Source organism: Gossypium raimondii, chromosome 1, assembly GCF_025698545.1.
Source record: "Gossypium raimondii isolate GPD5lz chromosome 1, ASM2569854v1, whole genome shotgun sequence".
Classification (NCBI taxonomy): domain Eukaryota; kingdom Viridiplantae; phylum Streptophyta; class Magnoliopsida; order Malvales; family Malvaceae; genus Gossypium; species Gossypium raimondii.
Genome location: NC_068565.1, coordinates 22,763,867 through 22,788,545, shown reverse-complemented (window position 1 = coordinate 22,788,545; position 24,679 = coordinate 22,763,867). Strand labels below are relative to the sequence as shown.

The following is a 24,679-nucleotide window of genomic DNA, read 5'->3' as shown; positions in this document are numbered from 1 at the left end:
AAACGATTTTAGCTGAAACATTCAGATCTCTAAATGCGTGTTAGAGAATAGGTGAAGGAAGATTCATCGGATGCGCGCAACTGTTATTGGTGTGGTTCCATAGTCACTTTTGGAAAGTGAAAAAGGTATCCTATCGGGTCTTCTCAGAAAACTACTCCTCATTAAAGGAACTAGTGGCTACACCAAGACGAGACGACATCACATAAGACAAATGGATGTTTTAATCTCCAAAATCTTCAAGAGGAAGATGTTGAATGGAAAGCTCCTTGGATGGTGCCCGACAAGATCCTATATCGATGTGGGGACTTCGACTGGGTCCCTTGACTTTGAATTTGGGGAGCTATCGGATATACCTCTTTGCTCGTATTAAGACAATATAGATCGAGACAGTTCATACCGGTAATACAAGGGCTGGCTCAGTGTGAGTTTTTTTATAAGGGTGATAACTACAAGAGAAAGATACGAGAAATGTCTAGCGCTTGGAAACATGTTCACCGGATGAAAAGATTTACCGTAGAGCAATGACAACTCCTGAATATTATGAGTGGTGGAGTAAAAGGTCAATGACAACATCCCCGGGCCGAGAGAGGAATGCGTTTGATCTATAGAAGAGCATCTACAAGTAGTTCCGTCAGAATTAGAGATCATCAAACAGGACTTTGAAAAAAGAAGTTCGGAGTTGGGAAAGAAGATAGCGCAGCTAGAAGAAGAGAAGATGCGTTTGGGACTAGATGTCGATATCCACAAGTTGAAAGTCGAAAAATTAAGGAAAAGGAAGAACAAGGCTGGAGAGGATTTAGATAGTCTAAAAACGGATTATAAGAAGCTGTGTTTGTCAATAAGAACTGCTGGTTTGGGTAAAACATCGGAGCAATGGCGACAGGAGATCAAGGAAGAAAAGACCAAGGCTGATCAGTGGGAAAAGAAATTTCAAGACGCCCGAGCTTGAGAGAGAGCTTTGGAGAAAAAACTTGTTAGAATGTCGGAATGAAGGAACGAGATTAAAAGCTTGGGTAGTAGAGTTAAAAAAGTCACTTTACCTGTACCGTAGTCGCAACTCAATGATCGTGTTAAGAGCAAGTTTAAGTAAGATCAAAAAATTAAAGGGAAAGATAGAAGAGCTCGAAGGCGCATTGCAAAACTCTGAATTACAAGTGGAACTTCTTGAGAGGCGTAACGAACAGTATCAAGAACAACTCCATTATGGGTGAAGCTATGACTCAAGTGCGGGAAGTAGCTAATCATCTGCAAGCCTTAGCAGTTCAGGCTGATGTATTGAGTTTAAAGTATGAATCAGAATCAAGCCGAGGTAGAGAGTTAGCTTGGCTCCTTAGGAGGGTTAAGGCTTTGAGTATAAACGAAGCCGTATATGTAATCCATTTTATGTAAAGAAATTTGTTTTCTAATCGAGTTTTTCTATTGAAATTGAATTAGATACAATGCCTCTTTTTGCATTCATTCATTTGCATTACATCTCATCATATGCATTAAAGTTTCAAAAAAGAGCCCTAATTAATTAAAAATTATGACAGTTACCCTGGAAACCAACAAAAATCCGCAAACAAAATATCACTACGGTACCCGCCGCAAGACAAAAGCAATGGATCAAAGACTAGAAAGATTAGAACAATTACAAAAAGACATGCAAGAACAGCTGCAAGCATAAATACGAGAATAATTAGCTAAAGTCCAACAAGATATGAAGGATCAGATGTTAGAATCCCAGAGAAGTTTGATGAACCAATTAGCACAGTTATTGGCTCGAGGAAAGGATAAAGGGAAGAACCCTGTGGTCAATTCTGGGGATGATCATGAAGACCCTACATACCCTCCAGGTTTCACCCCAACTAACATTCAGGCACAACCGGACGTGTGCCCACAAAGGGTACCTGTCACTATCAGATCCCAATATCAGGTCGATGCCCCAGCATCGATGAACTTTTCAATGGGCTCAGGTTCTAGTCCCGGGGATAACCCTACCAATCCTGTGGTTCTGATCTCGATGACGTGGCAAAAATAGAAATGGCAAGAATGGACCTGCCAAAACAACTTGAGGACCGTTGTAGATGGCTAGAGGAGAAATTTAGAGCCATGGAGAACGCCAACTACCATTGTGGAGTTGACGCCAAAGACTTGAGTTTGGTTCCTAATCTGGTGCTCCCAACTAAGTTCAAAATGCCAGAGTTTGAAAAGTATTACGGGACTAGCTGTCCTGAGGCTCATATCACTATGTTCTGTCGAAGGATAACAGGATACATCAACAATGATCAACTGTTGATCCATTATTTCCAAGACAGTTTGATCGGGTTGGCGGCTAAATGGTACAACCAATTGAACTGAGCTAAAGTCAATTCATGGAAGGACTTGGCACAGGCTTTTATGAAGCAGTACAACCATGTGATGGATATAGCACCCGATCGAATTACATTGTAGAACATGGAAAAGAAGCCTAGTGAGAGCTTCAGACAGTACGCCCAAATATGGAGAGAAGTAGTAATGCAAGTCCAACCACCACTTCTGGAGAAAGAGACAACCATGCTATTCATCAATACTTTGAAGGCTCCGTTCATCAATCACATGTTGGGCAGCGCCACTAAAAGCTTTTCAGACATAGTGATGTCTGGAGAAATGATAGAGAACGCCATAAGGTGCGACAAGATAGTAGCGGGAGAAAGCGCTAAGATGTCAGCCCCAAGAAAGAAGGTGCACGAGATAAACAGTGCAAGTATGTTTAACAAAGGCTATTCTAAACTAGTCATGGTGGGACAAGCAAGAGTAGTAACCACTAGCCATTAAGGCTCATCAAGGTAGGAATCCAATCCAAGGCCAAATGTAGAAAGGACCCAATTCACACTTATCCCAATGACGTATAGGGAACTGTACCAGAATCTATTTGATGCACACGTAGTGTCTCCATTTTATCTGAAACCCATGCAACCTCTATACCCCAAATGGTACAACGTGAATGTCCAATGTGAATACCATGCAGAGATAACGGGGCACTCGATTGAGAATTGCACTACGTTTAAAAAGGTGGTAGAAAGATTCATTAAGATGGGGATTGTAAAGTTTGAAAACCCATCAAGACCAAACATAGCAGGGAATCCGTTACCCAATCATTCTGATAAAGGGGTAAACGCTATAATTGAGAGTAGGGGAAAGAGAATCAAAGATGACATTGTAGAGGTAAATACCCTACTAATATGGGTTTGGACACGAATGATAGAGGGAGGTCTCATCCAGCAAAATTCAACGGAAAGACCCGAAAGAACGATGAAGTATTGCGAGTTCCATGCTGAAGAGGGCCATGGCATCCAAAAATACGCCGAGTTTAGAACCATGGTGCAAAATTTAATGGATAACAAAGAGTTAGAGTTTTATGGAGAGGTTGAAGGGTTAGAATAAAGGGAAGTTTACGACTCGAAGGAAGGATCTACGGGGAAAGCCCAAAGGGTTAATCACCCAGTGGTGATTATTTCAAGGCCAATGAGCACAGAATCTAGAATACAAATAGCGCCAATGGTCATAATCCAAAAACCCGTATCCTTTCCCTATAAGGATAGCAAATGAGTTCCTTGGAATTACGACTGCAACGTGACGACCCTGGGAGAAGAGAACCCGTTAAACGCTTCAAAAGAGGGTGATGATATAGGCTTCTATACACGAAGCAAAAAACGCTACGATCCGACAAATGCAAGAGTGGAACCCACAAAAGGAAAAGCCTTAGTGGTTGAGCGGGGGAAGCAAAGACGGCCAGAATTGAATCGCATGTTAACAAACCGGTGACTAAAATCGAGGCTAGAGAATTCTTAAAATTCTTAAAGCATAGCGAGTATAGCGTGGTGGAACAACTGCATAAGCAACCGGCTCACATCTCAATGCTCGAGTTACTTCTAAGTTCAGAGACACATCGTAATGCGTTGATAAAAGTACTAAATGAAACTTATGTCGCTAACGATATCTCGGTGAACAAGTTGGACCGCTTGGTTAACAATATAAGTGCTGACAACTTCTTCTTTAATGATGATGAAATACCGTCGGGGGGAAGATGATGTAATACCTAGAAAATTACTACAGTAAGAAAGTAATATAATATTCCTGATATAGTAAAATAAGAAAATAAAGTGATAAAAAGGGTAATTTTGAGTTATGTCAACATTCGGAAGTATATTATGCAATATTAATTCAAGAAAAGATTAAATCTCAAAAGTGAGAAAAGTTTTGTAACCCAAGAGTAAATACTCAAAATTTGAGGGTTAAAGTGTAAATACAAAAATTTGAAGGACCAATAGTGTAAATATTTTAAGGGTGGAATAATCTAGAAACTAAAGAAAATGGATGAATTAGGACCAAATTAAAAATGTGAAGAATTTTGAGGATTAAATTATAATTTTACCAAATTAAGTGATGACTCAAGGATGAAATTTTAAAAGATTATAAAGGGCAAAATGATCAATTATAGAGAGAGAATTCTAGAAGGTAATGATGATGTTGGTGATATTTTTAATTAATTAATAGATAAATGTTATTTAGTTAATATTTTATTAAGATTTTAGTATTATTTTATTATTAAATAATATAAAGGGAGGAAAGATGAAGAGAAATCTTCATCTTTCCCATGCATTTCATGTTAGAAGAGAAGAAAAGGAAGAAAGTTTTGCTTTCTTTACAATTTGGTCTTTACACCAAAAATTTACCATTTTCACCTAGAAATCAAAAGAATTTTCATAGCCATCAAGAGAGAAAAATAACAAGAAGACTATGGGGAGCTAGAATATCAAGTTAGATTCAAGTAATAGAAGCTGGAGAAGAGAGAAAATCAAGTTAAAGGTTGAAACCAATAGGACAAGGTAAGAAATCAAGATTTCAACATATTTTTAAGTGTGATATTATTGAAAAAGTATGGAAATGATGTTATAGTAGAGTTTTCTTATATAAGGTCTTATGATTTTGATATATTAGTGAAGAAAAATAAGAGAAAGTGATGGGAAATATTATAGAGAAAGGGAGTAAGGGTGTTATAAATTTAGTAATCAACATTTTGTACTAAAACAGTTTTGGGCAGCAGCAGTAGGTTAACTTTGAAAAATCACCATAAATCGTGGAAATTGAATTAGAGTATGAATAAAATATTGAATTAAAGCTTATTGAGTCTAGTTTCTCATTGAAGAAACGGTGTAAGTAATGGAACTGTAAATCATGAGATATAATAAATTTTGTGAGATAAGGTCAAAATGAATTCGGGTTCCGCTATTCTGAATTGGAAAAATTATTAAAAATTGTAGAAAAATAATTATGGGTTATAATTTATATTTTTAAAATCCTTAATGAGCCCTATTTTCAATATAAACAAACGGGAACATCATTCGAATTCTGTACAAAGAGATAATTAATTTTTAATGAAGAGGGGTCGGAACTGTCAAACAGTGAAATAAGGGAAATGTTAAAGAAGAAACTGTACTTATTGGTTAAACAAAAAATTCTGAAAATTTTATAGTAAAAAGACATGTGAGTCTAGTTTCAAAGAAAATTAACGAATCTCAATTCGGAGATACGTAGCTCAAGATATAAATAATTTTGTGACTATGACTCAAGTGGACAGCTTTGAATGAACAAATAAATCAATAGTGAAATTATAAATAATGTTACATATAAGCATGTTATATACATTAAGGATGTGGAATGGAGAGGAGAAGGAGGAAAATATATGATTATTCAACTAGCATGAGTTTTCATTAAAATGGCTAATTTGCATGTTTTAGGTTCGAGGACTAAATTGAATGAAAGTAATATTTTAAGGGTAAATTTGTAAAATGTCAAAAGTGACCAAATTGCATAAAATGAATTGTTTTATTATTTAAATTAATAAATTGAATGAAATATTAATTTAGATCAAGATTGGGTGGAAATTCGAGGAAAATAAAAAATTATCAAAATGTCCCTGAATTCTGGTATTTTTGTAATTTAGCTTGGAAAGTTCGTGTAACTTGAATTATATTCTTAAATGCTTGAAATGTTTGGTATTGATGTCAACATGATTTGAACGTTCATTGTATGAAAATTGATGAAACATTGATATATTTGATAAAAAGGGGAAGAAATCCCGGTTGAATGGAAAGAAAATTCGATGGATTTCTGAAAAAGAATTGATGGTAAAAAGGATCTAGCCCGGACGGGTGATCCTATCATGATATAGCCCTCCCAAAGAATATGTGGAAAATGGATTTAGCCCGGACGGGTAATCCGAATTAGGGTCTGAATTTAGCCTGGACTGTTAATTCAGATCCAAGCTCATTAGAGTAATTGTCATTGCAGGGGATTTAGCCTGAACTGGTAATCTTGACAATACTCTATGAGTTTATATTACAGGGGATTTAGCCTGGACTGGTAATCCCACTGTAAGGATGAGGTTCGCAGGAGTGTGCTCTCTGAAATGAAAATGTGAACATATGAATATGAATTGACGGACTCGAATTTCTACACTTAAGTGTACCCCTCAAAATCTATCGAAATTCCAAGTAGTTCAATGGGATACATATGGAAAAATGATAAGGGAATGGAAATCATGGAATTGAGGAGCTCATCAAACATGGTATATATATTATTGATACATGGAAATTATTGAACTAACTTGAATGTTGAGTTTATGCATGTTAGGGGAATAATGCATTGAATGTCATGTATAAGTTAAATTGGCTACCGTTAGCTCATTAATGTTTTGATTTTAATTGTTTTTAAATATGAATGCTTGATCAAATGAAATGTTTGTAGATTAATTTGTAAACTCCGGTAATGCTCTATAATCCTATTCTGGCAATAGATACGGGTTAGGGGTGTTACAGAGGAACCACTAAAGCCCTACATATCACCACTCACTACAAGGGATACACATTGCCAGGGGTGTTAATCGATAATGGATCGGCCTTAAATGTCTTACCCTTATCCACCTTAAACAGGTTGCCAATGGATAGCTCTCACATGAAATCATGTCAAAATATAGTGAGAGCATTTGATGGCACTGAAAGAAGGGTAATGGGAAGAATAGAAATACCCCTCTTTATTGGCCCGAATACATACGAGGTAAATTTCCTAGTGATAGATATCAAGCCTTCGTATAATTACTTGTTGGGAAAACCATGGATTCATTCAGCGGGAACAGTGCCTTCATCATTGCACTAGAAGTTGAAATTAGTAACAGAAGGCCGACTAGTTACGATAAGCGCTGAAGAAGACATTATTGCATCGGTAACCAGCGACGCACCATATTTAGGAACGGAGGATGAGGCAATCGAATGTTCCTTTCGATCCTTAGAATTCGTGAACGCAACCTTTGTTGTTGAAGGGAATAAGATCCCAATGCCTAACATATCCAAAACCACGAGTATGTGACTGCAAATGACGGTTGGAAAAGGATTTGTGCCCGAGAGAGGACTTGAAAGATGTCTTCAAGGAAGGATGCAGGCACCAACGATGAAAGATAAACGAGACCGCTTTGGTTTAGGATTTAAGCCTAATACGAAGCAAAGAAGGAAAGAGTTGGAAAAGAGACAAGAGAGGAGGAAGACGCGTTTGAGTGGAGAAGAAGTCGATTGGGAACCTACGACCTTCCTTCACATGTCCAGGACCTTCGTATCAGGGGGAACCATTTATCCTGAACGAATGACACCAAGAAGGGATACTATGGAGGAAATGTTAGGAAACCTGAACATCAATGCCATATTCAAAGAAGAACTCGAAGAAGGAAGTATATCAGGCATCCGCCCTTATGAACCTGGAAGTGTTCTAGGCAACTGGACTGCAGAAGAAATCCCTGTAACATTTAGAGCTAATTCAGAGTAATATTCAGAACACTTGTTGCCCTAAGCCTGGGGGCAATAGGAATCTTTTGTAAAAGGCACATGACCAAAATCTTATTTCAATGAAAACGCATCATTTTGAGCAAATGTTCTTTCATTCTTTTCATTCCATTTATAATCATACTGTGCATACAATTATTTTTAGATTCTTCTTTCTTTGGACCTTCCGTCGTCCCAATAACAAGTCTTCAGATATCAATGATGTGAGCGACGCTGTTACTGACTCAGAGTCCCTATTTGAACAAAAACTGAGTACGAATGATCCTCAGGATTTTGAAGATGACCAAGACGTCTTATCTCCTAATTTGTTAAGAATGGTGGAGTAAGAAGAGAAACAAATCCTACCTTATAAGGAATCCGTAGAAGTGGTGAGTTTAGGAGAAGGGAAAGAAGTAAAAATTGGCACTTGCGTTACCAAGGAAACAAATCGAGACCTCGTTGGGTTACATCAAGAGTTTAAAGATGTCTTCGCATGGACCTATCAAGACATGCCTGGCCTAAGTACTGATATTGTGCTACACTGACTGCCCATAAAAGAATAATGTAAACCGGTGCAGCAGAAGCTACGAAGAATGAGGCCTGATGTTTTGTTAAAAACAAAAGAGAAGGTCAAGAAGCAGTACGGTGCGGGGTTTTTACAAGTGGTCAAGTACTCGGGATTGGGTAGCCAACATAGTCATTGTCCCGAAGAAAGATGGGAATGTGTGGATGTGCGTAGATTATAGAGATTTGAACAAAGCTAGTCCGAAAGACAACTATCCATTACCCCATATCGACACTCTGGTGGACAACAGAGCAGGTTACTCACTTTTTTCCTTCATGGACGGCTTCTCGAGGTATAATCAGATAAAAATGCATCCTGGAGACATGGATAAGACCACATTTGTAACTATATGACGGACATTTTGCTATAAGGTGATGCCATTCGAATTGAAGATGCGGGGGCAACATACCAAAGAGCCATGGTAACTTTGTTCCATGATATGATGCATAAAGAGATAGAAGTCCATGTTGATGACATGATTGCAAAATCTAGAACGGAATGGGAACATGTGCAAGTCTTGAGAAAACTGTTCCTAAGGTTAAGAAAGTTCCAGCTAAAGCTTAACCCAGCCAATGCACTTTTAGGGCTAGATCAGAAAAGTTGCTAGGTTTCTTAGTTAGTGAAAGTAGAATTAAGATTGACCCGGACAAAGTGAAGGCCATACAAAAATTACCTTCACCGCGTACTTAGAAAGAAGTTCTAGGTTTTCCAGGGAGACTAAATTAAATCGCTTGGTTTATTTCACAGTTAACTGAGAAATGTGACCCCATCTTCCGTTTCTTTAAGAAACACAATCCAAGTGTACGGGATGAGGAATACCAGAAAACTTTTGACAAGATCAAGTATTACTTGTCCAATGCTCCAGTACTAATGTCACCTTGTCCAGACAAACCATTAATACTATATTTGACAGTATTTGAAAACTCAATGGGATACGTGCTCGGCCAACATGAAAAGTCGGGAAGAAAAGAAAAAAGCGATATACTGCCTCAACAAGAAGTTTACCGAATGTGAGACAAGATATTCGCCAATTGAGAAATTATGTTGCGCTTTGGTTTGGACTACTCAAAGATTGAGACAACACATATTGTACCATACGACTTGGTTAATCTCGAAACTGGACCCTCTGAAATACAAGATGGAGTCAACCACTTTAAACGGAAGGATGGCCCGGTGGCAAATTCTACTGTCTGAATTTGACATAACCTATGTAAATCAAAAGGCCGTAAAAGGGAGCGCGATAGAAGATTTTCTAGCTAGTAGAGCTCTAGAAGATTATGAGCCTGTGAACTTTGACTTCCCAAATGAGGATCTGATGTATGTGGCAACCGCTGAAGCGAACACACAAGAAGGCAATGCTTGGAAATTAAACTTCGATAAAGCTTTAAATGCTGTAGGCAACGAAATTGGGGCAGTTTTGGTATCCCTAAATGGAGATCATTATCCATTTACTTGTAAATTGGATTTTGATTGTATAAACAATATGGCCGAATACGAAGCATGTATTATGGGAATTCGTGCAGCCAGAGAACGTAAGGTCAAAATGCTAGAGGTATATTGGGATTCTGCACTGATAATCTATCAACTCAAAGGAGAATGGGAGATAAGAGATCCCAAATTGGTCAATTACCGAAAGCTAGTTATGGAGCTAATTGACGAGTTTGATGACATCATATTCTCTTTCCGCGAGAAGAAAACCAGATGGCCGACACTTTGGCTACTTTGGCTTCTATGATCAAAATAAATAAACCAGAGGATGTGAGGCCCATCCGAATGAGCATTTATGAAGCACTGGCCCACTATTGCAATGTCGTCGAAGAAGAGGAAAAGGGTGATCACCCTTGGTATCGCGATATATTGTAATACATGAAAAGTCGCGAATACCCAGACCAATCAAGCGAGAATGACAAGAGGACGTTAAGAAGGCAGGCTAATGACTACATCTTGGATGGAGAGATAATATATAAAATAGGAAAGGATCAGGTGCTGCTAAGATGCGTGGACGATATTAAGGCTAAGCAAATCTTAGAAGAGGTCCATGATGGTGTCTGTGGAACACACGCTAATAGTTTTACAATGGCCAGACAAATCATGAGATTCGGATATTATTGGTCCACCATGGAAGGGGACTGCATCAAGTATGCCAAGAAATGCCATAAGTGCCAGATTTACGAGGACAAAATTCATGTGCCTCCTTCATCTCTTCATGTCATGACTTCTCCATGGTCTTTTTCCATGTGGGGCATAGACGTCATTGGGCCAATATCACCAAAAGCTTCAAACGGGCATCAATTCATCTTCGTAGTAATTGACTACTTTACTAAGTGGGTATAAGCTACTTTTTACGCTAACGTCACAAAATCGTCTGTCAGTAAATTCCTACAAAAAGAGATCATATGTCGGTATGGGATGCCCAAAAGAATTATATTTGACAACACTTTGAATTTGAACAACAGCATGATAGCAGAGGTCTGTAGTCAATTCAAGATCAAACACCACAACTCATCGCAATATTGCCCAAAAATGAATGGCGCGGTGGAGGCCACCAATAAGAATTTCAAGAAGTTTATGGGGAAAATGACTGAAACCTATAGAGATTGGCATGAAAAGTTACCATTTGCCCTCTATGCTTATCGAACGTCTATCAAGACCTCTACCGGGACAGCACCTTTCTCTTTGGTTTATGGAATAGAGGCGGTGCTGCCAATTGAGGTTGAAATTCCCTCTTTTCGAGTTTTGTCAGAACTAAAGTTAGACGAAGCAGAATGGATCCAATCCCGATATGATCAGTTGAACTTGATCGAAGAAAAGAGGCTGAGAGCTATCCGTCATGGTCAAATGTACCAGAAGCAAATAATACGAGCTTACAATAAGAAAGTTCATCCTAGGGAATTCCATGAAGGGGATTTGGTAATGAAGAAAATCATTCCCATACAAAAAGACTTTAGAGGAAAGTGGATGCCAAATTGGGAGGGACCTTATGTAGTAAAGAAGACCTTTTCTAGAGGAGCGTTAATTTTGACTGAGCCGAATGGAAAAACCTACCTAATCCTGTGAATTTAGATTTAGTGAAGAAGTACTTCACCTAAAAAAAAGGAGAGGCCAAGGCGAAAATCCATGAAGGGCGCTTTGAGACAAATGGGTTTTGAATTGAAAACTCGGGGAAGAAGAGCAATTCAAATCGTGATCATGCGTTAGTCTTACTATGCCTGAACTAACAAGAACGATGGATGATGCATCTCAGGACATCAACAAAATACTCTGGATCTCTTGGACACATATCAAACTCAAAGTGGCCCTTAAGAAGTTTTGTACAGAAAAGCTTATGCTACGATATCTGTGGCACTTATTTTCATTTCATTCATCTTGTATTTCGGCAAAATACACTATCTTGATTCTCATTTTGTAATCCTAGCAAAATTTGCTATCTTAATTAATTTATTCATTTCGAGCTTAATTCTCAAAAAAATTTCATCTTGTCCATTATGATAATCTTTTTCAAGCATTTTTCACTGAAATAACAATTAATGGATTGACAATATTTAAGCAGAAGGAGTTCTGCATATTACTCTGAAAGCTTTTAAATAGTACGAAGACTTGAAACAGAACCATTATTTAGAACTAATCAAACTTAAGGGTTAGAAGCATTTGAGAAAGAATAGTTTAAATTGTGACTATTTCTTTGGTTTTTCTGTTAAAGATACTAGCTGAATAAGAAGGCATTAGTGATAGAACCTTGATGAACAACGAGGAATGACAACCCAAACATTAAAAAGGGATCATTCTCATGACATTCTGCATTCATGCAAATATCATTCATACACATCTAGTTAGGAGCATTTGATTTATTCTGATCATGTCATCCTAAACACTAGGCATAAATAGGTCCATAAAATGGATTCTTATAGGTCATGTTCCATAGGGAACAGATCAGTGAAACCACAAATCCTATACCCCTGAAGTTATAGTGGGAGGGATTAAAGTCATCATGGTGAATCTTATCTCCCTGAAGTTGCAGTGGAGCAGATTGAAACCACTAATCCTATTTCCCTGAAATTGTAGTGGAGCGGATTAAAACTATAAATCTTATATCTCTGAAGTTGCAGTCGGTCGGATCAAATCTACCATAACAAGTCTTATCTCCCTAAAATTGCAGTGGAGCAAACTGAAGCTACTAATCCTATCTACCTGAAGTTACAGTGGAGCGGATTAAAACAATGAATCCTATACCTCTGAAGTTGCAGTAGGTCGGATTAAATTTACCATAACAGATCTTATCTCTCTGAAGTCGCAGTAGAGCAGATCATATCAAATCTTATTTCTCTGAAGTCGCAGTAGAGCAGATCATATCAAATCTTATCTCTCTAAAGTCGCAGTAGAGCAGATCATATTGAACCTTATCCCCCTAAAGTTGCATTGGGGCAGGTTGAAGTTACAAGTCTTATTTTCCTAAAGTTGTAGTGGAAACGACTAAAGCTATAAAATGAAGATCATATCTCTCTCAAGTTGCAGTAGAGCAGATGATAGCAAACATTATCTCTTTGAAGTGTAGTGGAGCAGTTGCAGTATAGCAGATTGAAACAACATTTCCTATACCCCTAAATATGCAGTGGATTGGAACGAGGCTACTGGAAGAAGATGAGCACCAAGAAGTCAATAGTCGGTGAGACCGGTCAAAATTGGTCATTCTTAAAAGTCTTTACACTATTCTCGTTACACGACAATTAGCCAAGAGGGGCAGCTGTAAGAACCCATTTTGCCCGGAAGCCCAAACCCAGTTACAAACAAAATTAAACAGACTAACCTAATTGTTACTCTAGCCCAAACAATAACCCAAGCCCATCTAATAACCCCAGCCCAAACCAACAGCAGCCCACAACAAACAACAGAGAAGCAAACCCTAAAGTGTCGCACGCCTCTGCCCAATGCCTCAGCACCGCACACCTCTACCCAATGCCCCAGCGCCGCACGTTCTGCCAGCCCCCTCGCGCATGCCTTTGCCACCACCGTTAGCCTCGAAACCCTTGCAAAAAATTGAATGCAACAACGAAGAAACATGCTAACAGTAATGGCAATAAATATAGGCAGATAAAGCAAAAAAATTTAGTAGTTGTATCCGTCTTTAAAGGCCTAGATCTTATCTTTGTAAAGTTTTTACGCACAATAGTAAATCAGAAAGAAGAAACTAAAATTTTAAAAGGTTGATTTTAACTATTTTCTCTTCATTTTTCTTTTTATTTATTTTATTTATTTTTTACAAACCTATTTTAAAATAATTAGCAAGGAAAATAAAAAGAAAAAGTTACCTGAATCGCCCCTTAGATCCGCCGTTATCGGTCCTTCGCCGTCATCAGATTCAGGTTTAAGGAAGGGCCAAGGACCTTTTTTTTCTCCTTGTTTCCCCGTTCTAAAGTTTTGGCCTTTGAACGCACTTCAACTTGCTGATCAGAAACGTCCTCGCGCGACGCCTGCCATTGGCCATGGCTGCGCAGACGGCGGCCCAATCGGCCGGATTTAGGGGGTTGCGAGAGAGAAATTTGAAGGCCCTCCATATTTTTAAGAAATAGGGTTTGTAACTTTTTTCTTTCTTTTCTTTAATACTTATATCAGGCATAATACGACACCGTATTGGGCCTTGGCATCAGTGGCCAAAACGGTGCTGTTTTGGCGTTTGACCCGTGACCCGACCCAGTGGTACTGAGGATCCGCGTGTTTTGTTAGGAGGGGCTAATTGCATGTTCAGCCCCTCCGCTTCTGCAGTGAAGTACAATCGGGTCCTGCGCAAAACTACACGCATAAGGGATGAGGATATTGCCCAGTCAGTCCCTCATGCCTTAAGCACATCTTATTTCAGTCCTCTATAACCTGTTTGTAAATTTTGCAATTAAAGCCCCGAATTTTAATTCCATTTCAACCTCATACTTAATCCATTTAGTTTATTTACTTTTAAATAATACTCTTCTATCATGACTTATTTTAAAATGGTTATATTTATTATTTATTTGAAGCTATTTTACTAAGTTTATCTAAATTTTTTTTGTATATTATTTATTGTAAGTTCATGTTGTGTATCTTCTAAATTTTATGTACGGATATATTTTAAAATTATTTCGCACTGCTTTTTTATATATTATTTATTTTTTAATTATATTCATTGTTATTTATTTGTAGTTTTTTATTTACATTTATTTGGATCATTTATCATTTGTTTTGAAGTGTCTTTATAAATCATTCATTTTGAGCTATTGTTTTCTTAATTGATTTATATATTGTTTCGTTTTGTTCGTTTTGGTTCTTGATATTTGTATTAGATGTATGGTGTAATCATTACCATTATGTGCATTACTTCGTTCACTCGTGTTTCCATGTTATGGTAATTTATTCATATATCGTGTTGTTCGAAAATTATTTCACCATATTATAAATTGTCACCCCATCAACGCAACCCTTTTGTTCACGCATTATTTCAAACATTACATTTTTTTACCCAAACATGCAAAAATAAAAATTTTAAAATAAGGTAATATTTTACTTTTGGAAATTCGAGAAAACATGTCCTAACGTGCTGGGTTTCGATTTCTCGTTCGACCAAGTAGCTAAATATTCTCTTAAAATCTCAAAGTACTGGTTTTGGGAATCATAAGGCAATCTTGGTTTCGAGGGTTTAAAATATTATATCCTAACATGTTGGATGTAATATTCCTTCAAAACAAGAAAATCCTAAATTCCAACCCCTGTTATTCGAGTTTTTTAATCGTATTTTTAAAAACTCTTTATAAAGTTTTCAATCTTCGACATTTAGACATCTATTAATCGATTAGGTACCAATTTTTGGGCATTACGAGGGTGCTAATCCTTCCTCGTACGTAACCGACTCCTGGACCTATTTTTTTGAATTTCGTAGACCAAAAGTATTGTTTTAATAAAAACAACCGTTTATCAAAAATAATCGTTTTACGAGGTGACCCAATCACACCTCATCAAAAAAGATTGGTGGCGACTCCTATGTTCGTTTTCATTTTTTGAAATCCAAGTCGATCTCGTTTTATCAAAAAATGGTGTCAACAACTAGGATCTAGAAACAATAGGACTCAAACATTATGGGCAACTTCATTGAGAAGTACAGGGATATAGCTCACTTGATATCAACCAATGTGGACGAGCAGCTGATTCAAGCCATGGTTCGTTTTTGGGACCCAATCTACCAATGATTCACTTTCATCCAAGAAGACATGACTCCGACCATAGAGGAGTATTCCGCTTTACTTCGCTTTGACAATGTACAACTCAACAAGATACATGTGAAGGAGCCTAAACCGGCGACCTTCAAGAAAAAGCTAATGAAGTTGACAAGGATGACTAATACATGGGCTGATAAACAGATAAAGAAGAATGAACTCAGTTGTGTTCCGTGGTTTTCTCTTCGAGATTTAGTTCAAAATCATCTAGATATTTTGAAGAGGATAGATCTGTTTGCTTTGGCTATTTACAAACTGATCATCTTCCTAAAGGTTCTTGGGCACATAGAAGTTGTGGTAGTGGATTTCTTCGAAAAGTTGAGATAATGAATCAACCCCGCCCCAACTATCTTGGCTGAGATATTTAGATCCCTAAGTAGTTGTAGAAGGAAAGAGGAAAGGCCTTTTATCGGATGCACTCAATTATTTAATGCTTGGATTTTTAGCCACTTTTGTAATGTAGAGCGCACACCTTTCCATATGTTTTCAAAGACATTCGCCCTGTTGAAAGCATACCTTGAAAAGGATTGGCCAAAGGATGTCACTAAACAGCCCTTGTTCTCGACTTTTCAGAACTTTCGGGTGAGAATATAACTTGGAGTGCACCTTGGATCCATCATTTTGTCCTATTATACAAGTGTCGAAACCAAGATTGAGTGCCTTTGCTAGGATTATAGGGTGGGGTTGCATATGGTTCATTGATGGTTCAAAGACAGTTTGCTTCGCGACAAATCGTACCAACTACCGGTGGATTGACACAATCTGAGTTTACCTTTACGGGTGAGGGTTACATGAAAAAGGTTCGAGATACTATAAATTCATGGAGAGAACTCTACTTAATGGAGTTAGCTCTCTATGCTAATACTATTACTCTAGATTATGACATATAGAGACAACGACGAGTGCAGAATCAACTAACCCCACCGACTGATTATGCTTCCCAGAATCCGTTCTCAGAAGAAATACCGTCCGAGCTAGAGATGACAAGACATGAATTTGAACGAGAAAATGCTAAGCTGTTACAAGATATCAGTTCTCTTCAAGAAGAAAACTATCAACTGAAGATTGATGTTCAAATTGAAAAATCCAGAACTGAGAAAGTCCAAAAAGAAGTTGAGATCACGAGAAAAGACTTAAGGGATCTTCATTTGGAAAATAAAAAATTAAGAGGCACCATAAGGAATAGTGGATTGGGCAAATCATCGGCAGAATGAAAGGGAGAAATAAGCAACATCAAAGGTGAGATAGAGTTCTGCAAAGGGAAAGCGAAGAAGGAAGAGGAAAAAGCTGCACATGCTATGTTAGAGTTAAGAAAAAAGAATGTTGAATTCAAAACCGTGTCTGCAGAATTAATGACTAGTCAGTCTGAGCGTCAAGAGCTAAAATGAAAGATACGAGATTTAGAAAATACACTGTAAGCTCATCACCAACATTTGGATGACCTCCTAAAAGCCCTAGAAGAGAAGAACGATCAGCATGATAGGAACATTCGCGCCTACGAAATAGCTCTCAAAGAAAAGTATATACATATCAACAATTTGGTCAATGAAATTCACAAGGTGACTATGCAAATAGTACAATTATCGGATGAAGCAGAAGCTCTTAGTTGCCAATTCCCTCCAAGTCAAAAATAAGCATGCTGGAGTTCTTAAAACATGTAAGGAAACAAGGCGATGTGGCTAGAAAATTTGTATAACTGTTAAATCGAGGTGACAAAATGTTTTGTAATGGATTCTTTTGATTAATGAAACGCCTAAGTATGGGGCCACCTTGAAATCAACACCAATTTTTTGCATATTTATGCATAACTAACATTTATTAGTCATTCATTCATTGCATGTACATATCACCCTAATCATTCACTAAGGCTAAAACTGTACAATCCACAGTTGCGATACTACAAGTCTAAAATCACGTAATTCTTATAGGACGCATCTAAAAGCTAGAGCTATGGATGCTGAACTCAATGAAAGAATTGAAAGTATGGAAAGGATCCAAAGAGAGTTGCAAGAGTAGTTGGCTAAGTCACAGCAAGAGGCGAGAGATCTGATGGAAAGATCTCGAGAGGAATCACTTGAGCAAAGGGATTAAATGGCCAAAATGATGGAGATGATGACAACTTTGGTCAAAAAAAAGGGAACCATGTAGAGACCTGATATCATTGAACCCCAATCAAGAGCTAATAATGATCAGGATCCACTCTATCCCCTAGGATTCACTCCACCTCACGCCCATACAATGCAAAGAGGATATCCAAGAGGAACCTACAATCCTAGAGCAACATCCTGCACCACCTGCTTATCTAGGGCAAAGGATATTCGTACCGAATCTTAGAGCTAATCCTGCAAATCTAATTGTTCCAGATCTAGACGATCTGGTAGAAATAGCAAGGTTGAAAATGAATGATCATGATGCTCAAGATAAATATAGGATCTTGGAAGAAAGGCTCAAGGCAATATAAGGTACTGAAGTCTTCTCTGCGTTGAATGCCAAAGAGCTCAGTTTGGTGCCCGATCTGGTTCTACCCCCGAAATGTAAAGCACCAGATTTTGAAAAGTATGATGGGACAGGATGTCCAAAAGTGCATCCTATCATGTTTTATCAGAAAATGACTGACTATGTGAATGAGGATAAATTGTTGGTACACTGCTTCCAGGACAGTTTGGTCGGATCAACTCTTCAATAGTATAATAAGCTCAGTAGAAAAAGGATTCGATCATGGAAGCACTTAACATCAGCATTTTGTAAGCAATACAAGCGTGTATCAGATATGGTACCTGATCGACTAACTTTGCAGATGATGGAAAATAAGCCGACAGAGAATTTCAAACAATATGCACAAAGATGGAGAGATATCTCAGCTCAAGTGAAACCCTCATTAACTAAAACGGAGATAACAGTCCTCTTCATCAACACTCTGAAAGCGCCGTTTTACGATAAGTTGGTAAGAAGCGCCACGAAAGACTTCGCAAATATTGTAATATCCAGGGAGCTTATAGAAAATGCCATCAAAGTGGAAGGATGAAAGACCCTGAGATTTCAAAAAGTGTAATACCCGTAAGGAAAAAAGAGGCAGAAACCCATATTGTTGAAACCGAAAGCCATTATACCTCCAATCTGTACCCAGCCCAATCACGACCTCGTTATCGCCCACCTTCAAACTTCTACTTTCCTCCCCAAGGTCCTTACTGTCCAGCACCTCCTACTTATCCTGTCTACGCCATGAATAACCAAAGACTGTTCACCATGTTCCCACCAAACACTATGGCTATACGAAGCCAACCCAAAAATAAACAAAGGCCAGTGAAACCAAGTTTTGAAAAACCTCAGTTCACCCAAATTCCCATGTTATACGGAGAATTATACCTGAAACTATTAGAGAAGCAGTTAATATCCCCACATTATATGGCACCCCTAAAGCTCCCATACCCAAAATGGTACAATCCTAATGCTAGTTACATGTATCACGCTGAAAATCAAGGGCATTCTACAGAAAATTACCTTACCTTTAAAAGGAAGATTCAAGGTCTCATCGATGCTAGCATTCTATGATTTGATGGCATTAGTAATGCGGCTGGAAATCCTCTTCCTAAACATACTGATGGGAATGTGAATGCGGTGACAAATAAAGACGAATGGCGAGCCAAAAGCTGTGTTGCCAAAGTAAGGACGCCTTTGCGAAAGGTATGGGTGATGATGGTTGAGAATGATTTGTTCTGTCCATTCAACAGAATTTTCAAGGAAAAAAGTACAAAAAGTTAGTTTTTGTGACTTTTATGGTGCCAAAGGGCTTGACATCAAATCTTGTGAGGAGCCTAGAAAATTACTTCAAGACATGATGGATAACAATGAGGTCAAGATTTTTGATAGAATGAAAAATACCGATGAAGGGGAAATATGCGTCTCTAATAATCAACCATTAGCTATCCCTTATAACATCGATAGACCTTTGGTGATTTATTACGAGGCAAAGAAAGAGGAAGTTAACCCGAAGATGATAATCGAAGTGCCATCTCCTTTCCCTTACAAGGACGATAAGGCAATACCATGAAAATATGATGTCAATATTGTTGTACCCGAAAGTGAAAAGTCAGGCTACGACTAGAGGTGTTAGCGGAGTAGGACACTTTACCTGCAGCAGGAGGTGTTATTCCCCCGAGATGGTTGAACCAAGGAAGAAAGCCACTAATTTAAACTAGAAAAGAAAAACGTCGATGCATGAAGTTAAGGTCAATATTGAAATGCCATATGAGCAAGAAGTTAAAAGACCTATGAATGAAAAGGAAGCACATGAATAAATTCTTGAAGTTCATTAAGCACAGTGAATATAGCGTCGTAGAGCAATTAAACAAATAGTTAGCACGAATCTCGATATTATCTCTATTGTTAAACTCAGAGCCACATCAAAATGCATCGCTAAAAGTGTTGAATCATGATTATGTGGCGAGCAATGTATCTGTAGAAAAGCTCGATAGGTGGGTAAATAACCTGAATGCGGATAATTTCATCTTTTTTAGTGATTACGAAATACCACCGAATGGTAGGGGCCATGTAAAAGCATTACACATTACAACCAGTTGCAAGGGTTCACTAATACCGAATATGCTCACCGACAACGGATCTACACTCAATGTCATGCCTTTGGCCACACTTTTCAAGATGCCAATTGATGTCTTATCTAAGGCCTTGTCACTCCACAGTAAGGGCATTTGATGGGAAACGATGAGAGGTTATGGAAAAGATCCAAATTCCTCTAAAGGTGGGCCCATGTGCATATGATATTGAATTTCAAGTCATGGACATCACGCCTTCATACAATTACCTTTTAGGGAGGCCTTGGATTCTTTCTGCTGGGGTAATTTCTTCATCTTTCCATCAAAAAGTGAAGTTTATCATGGATAGTCGTTTGATTAATGTCGCTGGTGAGGAAGACATCGTCGCATCTATCTCTGCTGATGCACCCTACATTGAAATAAGCAAGGATGTCGTGGAATGTTCATTTGGTTGCTTTGAATTTATCAATGTCACATTTATTGTCAAAGGGAATAAGATTCCCACACCCAGGTTGTCAAGGAATACTAGGATGGGAATTAAGCTGACTGTGGAAAAGGGAGCTCAAGCGAAGAAATGTAAGGGATAGCTAGAGCGTTGAAACCAGTGCACCACAGGGCTCGATGCGGTTTGGGGTTCGAGCTAGATATACATCAAAAAAGAAAATAATTGTAGAAAAATCAAAAAAGAAGAATCGCAAGAGCCTCAGGTCGGGAATTGGAATGGGAGCCAATGACGTATCCTCCTTTGTCATAAACATTTACATCTGCGGAAATGATGTACCCAGGGCAAGATAATCTGCAAAGCGCTTTGTTATTGATTGAAAAGGGCATTCAGAACATCAACATAAATGTTGTTGACAACGAGGGTGATGCAATTAAGGATGTTTCAGTGATACGCCCTTGTCCTCCAGGGTGATGCAATTGAGGATGTTTCAGTGATACGCCCAATGTTAATTCTCCATTTTTTGTGTCCCTAAATAGTAGGATTTATTTTGTAATAGCTTATGTTTGCTATTTATCATTTCAATGAACATTAATAAAGATGCATATTGTCATGGTCTTTTCATTTCCATTAGCTTTTTAATTATTCCCTCTTCTCATAGCCTTTCCCTATATGTATCTCATATCATTTCATAACATTATGTTTATTGATTCCAAACTTTAATGCTCCTCTATAGTTTTCTTTTCCATTCACCTTTCAGGTGCTCATATATTAATGGCATGAATAATCCCATTACAAATCCTGAAATCGATTTTGAGAAGGCTGTTTGTTTAGGAGAATTCGAAGCCGAGGAAAATACTGAAAATTGTGTCTCGTCTCCTGACTTACTAAGGATGGTAAAACAAGAAGAGAAATAGATTTTACCCCATCAAAAACCTGTTGAGATAGTACACTTGGGAAATGAAGAAAAGAAACAAGAAGTTATTCTGGCTTTTTATGATATTTTAAATAATAATAATCAGAAAAATATAAAATTTAAAATTTACATTTTGACCTCTTAATTTTTCTAAATTTATATTTTGACCTCTAAATTTTCCTAAATTTATATTTTAACCTCTTAAGTTTTTTAAAATTATATTTTAAACCCTAAACTTTCTTAAAATTATATTTTAACCTCAAAACTTTCCTAAAATACCTCATCGTGCGACCCGAGGCTAAACTCACCTCTCGAATTATGAGTTGATTTTTGAAAAACAGAAATTGAAAATAACTCAGCATGCAACCCGAAGCTCAACTCACCCATTAGTATGGTTAGGAAGAGGATTTCCAGCCACATTACTAACGCCATCAAATCGTAAAATGCCAACATCGATGAGACCTTGAACCCTCCTTTTAAAGGCAAGGCAATTCTCTATAGAATGCCCCTGATTTCCAACGTGATACATGCAACTAGCATTAGGATCGTACCATTTTGGGTATGGGGGCTTCAGGGGTGCTATATAATGTGGGGATATTAACTGTTTCTCCAATAGTTTCGGGTATAGTTCTCCGTATAACACAAGAATTTGGGTGAATTGAGGTTTTACAGAACTAGATTTTATTTGTCTTTGTTCATTTTTGGGTTGGCTTCGTGTGGGCATAGTGTTTAGTGGAAACATGGTGAACGATTTTTGGTTATTCATGGCGTAGACGGGGTAAGAAGGAGGTGCTAGACAGTAAAGACCATAGGGAGGAAAATAGAAGTTTGAAAGTGGGTCGATCAGGTACCATATCTGATACATGCTTGTATTGCTCACAAAATGCTGATGCTAAGTCCTTTCATGATCGGATCCTTTTTTTACTGAGCTAATTATACCATTGAAGAGCCGACCCGACCAAACTGTCTTGAAAGTAATGTATCAACAATTTATCCTCAGTCACATAGCCAGTCATCTTCCGACAAAACATGATAACATGCTCTTTTGAACATCCCGTCCCATCATACTTTTCAAAATCTGGTGCTTTGAATTTCGGGGGTAAAACTAGATTGGGCACCAAACTGAGCTCTTTGGCACTCAACGCAGAGAAAATTTTAGTACCTACTAATGCCTTGAGCCTTTCTTCCAAGATCCTATACTTATCTTGAGCATCATGATCATCCATTTTCAACCTTGCTATTTCTACCGGATCGTCCAGATCTGAAACAGTTGGATCTGCAGGATTAGCCCTGGGATTCGATACGAATATCCCTTGCCCTAGATGAGCAAGAGGTGCAAGACGTTGCTCCAGGACTATAGGTTACCATTGGGGATATCCTCTTTGCATTGTATAGACGTGAGGTGGAGTGAATCCTAGGGGATAGAGTGGATCCTGATCATTATTAGCTCTTGATTAGGGTTCCGTGATATCAGAGCTCTGTATGGGTCCATTTCCTTTGACCAAAGCTATCATCATCATCATTTTGGCCATTTGGTCCCTTTGCTCAAGTGATTCCTCTCTAAATCTTACCATCAGATCTCTCGCCTCTTGCTGTGACTTAGCCAATTACTCTTGCAACTCTCTTTGGGTCATTTTCATCCTTTCAATTATTTCGTTGAGTTCAGCATCCATAGCTCTAGCTCTTAGGCTCGTCCTATAAGAATGTGATTTCAGACTTGTAGTATCGCAACTGTGGATTATACAGTTTTAGCTTTAATGAATAATTAGGGTGATATGTACATGCAATGAATGAATGAATGAATGACCAATGAATGTTAGTCATGCATAAATATGCAAAAAATTGGTGTTGATTTCAAGATGGCCCCATACTTAGGCGTTTCATTAATCAAAATAGTCCATTACAAAACGTTTTGTCACCTCTGATTTAATAGTTACACAAATTTTCTAGCAACATCGCCTTATTTCCTTACACGTTCTAAGAACTCTGGCATGCTTGATTTTTGAACTGGAGGGAATTGGTAACTGAGAGCTTCTACTTCATCCGATAATTACACTATTTGCACAGCCGCCTTGCGAATTTCATTAACCAAACTGCCGATATGCATATACTTTTCTTATAGAGCTATTTCGTAGGCGCGAATGTTCCTATCATGCTGACCGTTCTTCTCTTCTAAAGCTCTTAGGAGGTCATCCAAATGTTGCTAAAGAGCTTGCAGTGTATTTTTGAAATCTCGTATATTTCCTTTTAGCTCTTGACGCTTAGACTGACTAGTCATTAATTCTGCAGACGGTTTCGAATTCAACATTCTTTTTCCTTAACTCTATCATAGTACGTGCATTTTTTTCCTCTTCCTCCTTTGGCGTTGCTTATTTCTTCTTTCCATTCTGCCGATGATTTGCCCAATCAACTATTCCTTATAGTGCCTCTTAATTTCTTGTTTTCCAAATGAAGATCCCTTAAGTCTTTTCTCTTAATCTCAGCTTCTTTTTGGACTTTCTTGGTTTTGGATTTTTCAATTTGAACATCAATCTTCAACTGGTAGTTCTCCTCTTGAAGAGAACTAATATCCCGTAACAGCTTGGCTTTTTCATGTTCAAATTCATGTCTTGCCATCTCCAGCTCGGACAACATTTCTTCTAATAACGGATTTTAGGAAGCATAATCAGCCGGCGGGGTTAGTTGATTCTTCACTCGTCGTTGTCTCCATATGTCATAATCTAGAGGGGTAGTATCAACATAGAAAGCTAACTCCATTAAGTAGATTTCCCTCCAAGAATTTGCAATATCTCAAACCTTTTTCATGTAACACTCACCCGTAAAGGCAAACTCAGATTGTGCCAATCCACCGGTAACTGGTACGACCTGTCGCGAAGCAAACTGTCTTTGAACCATCAATGGAGCATATACAACCCCACCCCATAATCTTAGCAAAGAAACCCAATCTTGGTTTCCCCACTTGTATAACAGGATAGAAGGTCGGATCCAAAGTGCTCTCCAAGTTATATTCTCAGCCCAAAGGTTCTGAAAAATCGAGACCCAATACTATTCAGTGACATCCTTTGGCCAATCCATTTCAAGGTATGCTTCCAACGGAGCGAATGTCTTTGAAAACATATAAAAAGGTGTA

General features: G+C 38.1%; 1 protein-coding gene across 1 annotated transcript; it reads left to right on the top strand.

The window, feature by feature from the left end:
• Positions 1-9,538: 9,538 nt before the first annotated feature.
• LOC128041891 (uncharacterized) lies at positions 9,539-10,135 on the top strand. The gene has a single exon (XM_052632597.1). It carries the CDS (start codon positions 9,539-9,541, stop codon positions 10,133-10,135), a length of 597 nt encoding a protein of 198 aa, XP_052488557.1.
• Positions 10,136-24,679: the final 14,544 nt, after the last annotated feature.

Bases quoted from the DNA above. Each gene is read 5' to 3' on its own strand.
- LOC128041891 (XM_052632597.1), top strand. From the start codon at position 9,539: ATGGAGTCAACCACTTTAAACGGAAGGATGGCCCGGTGGCAAATTCTA.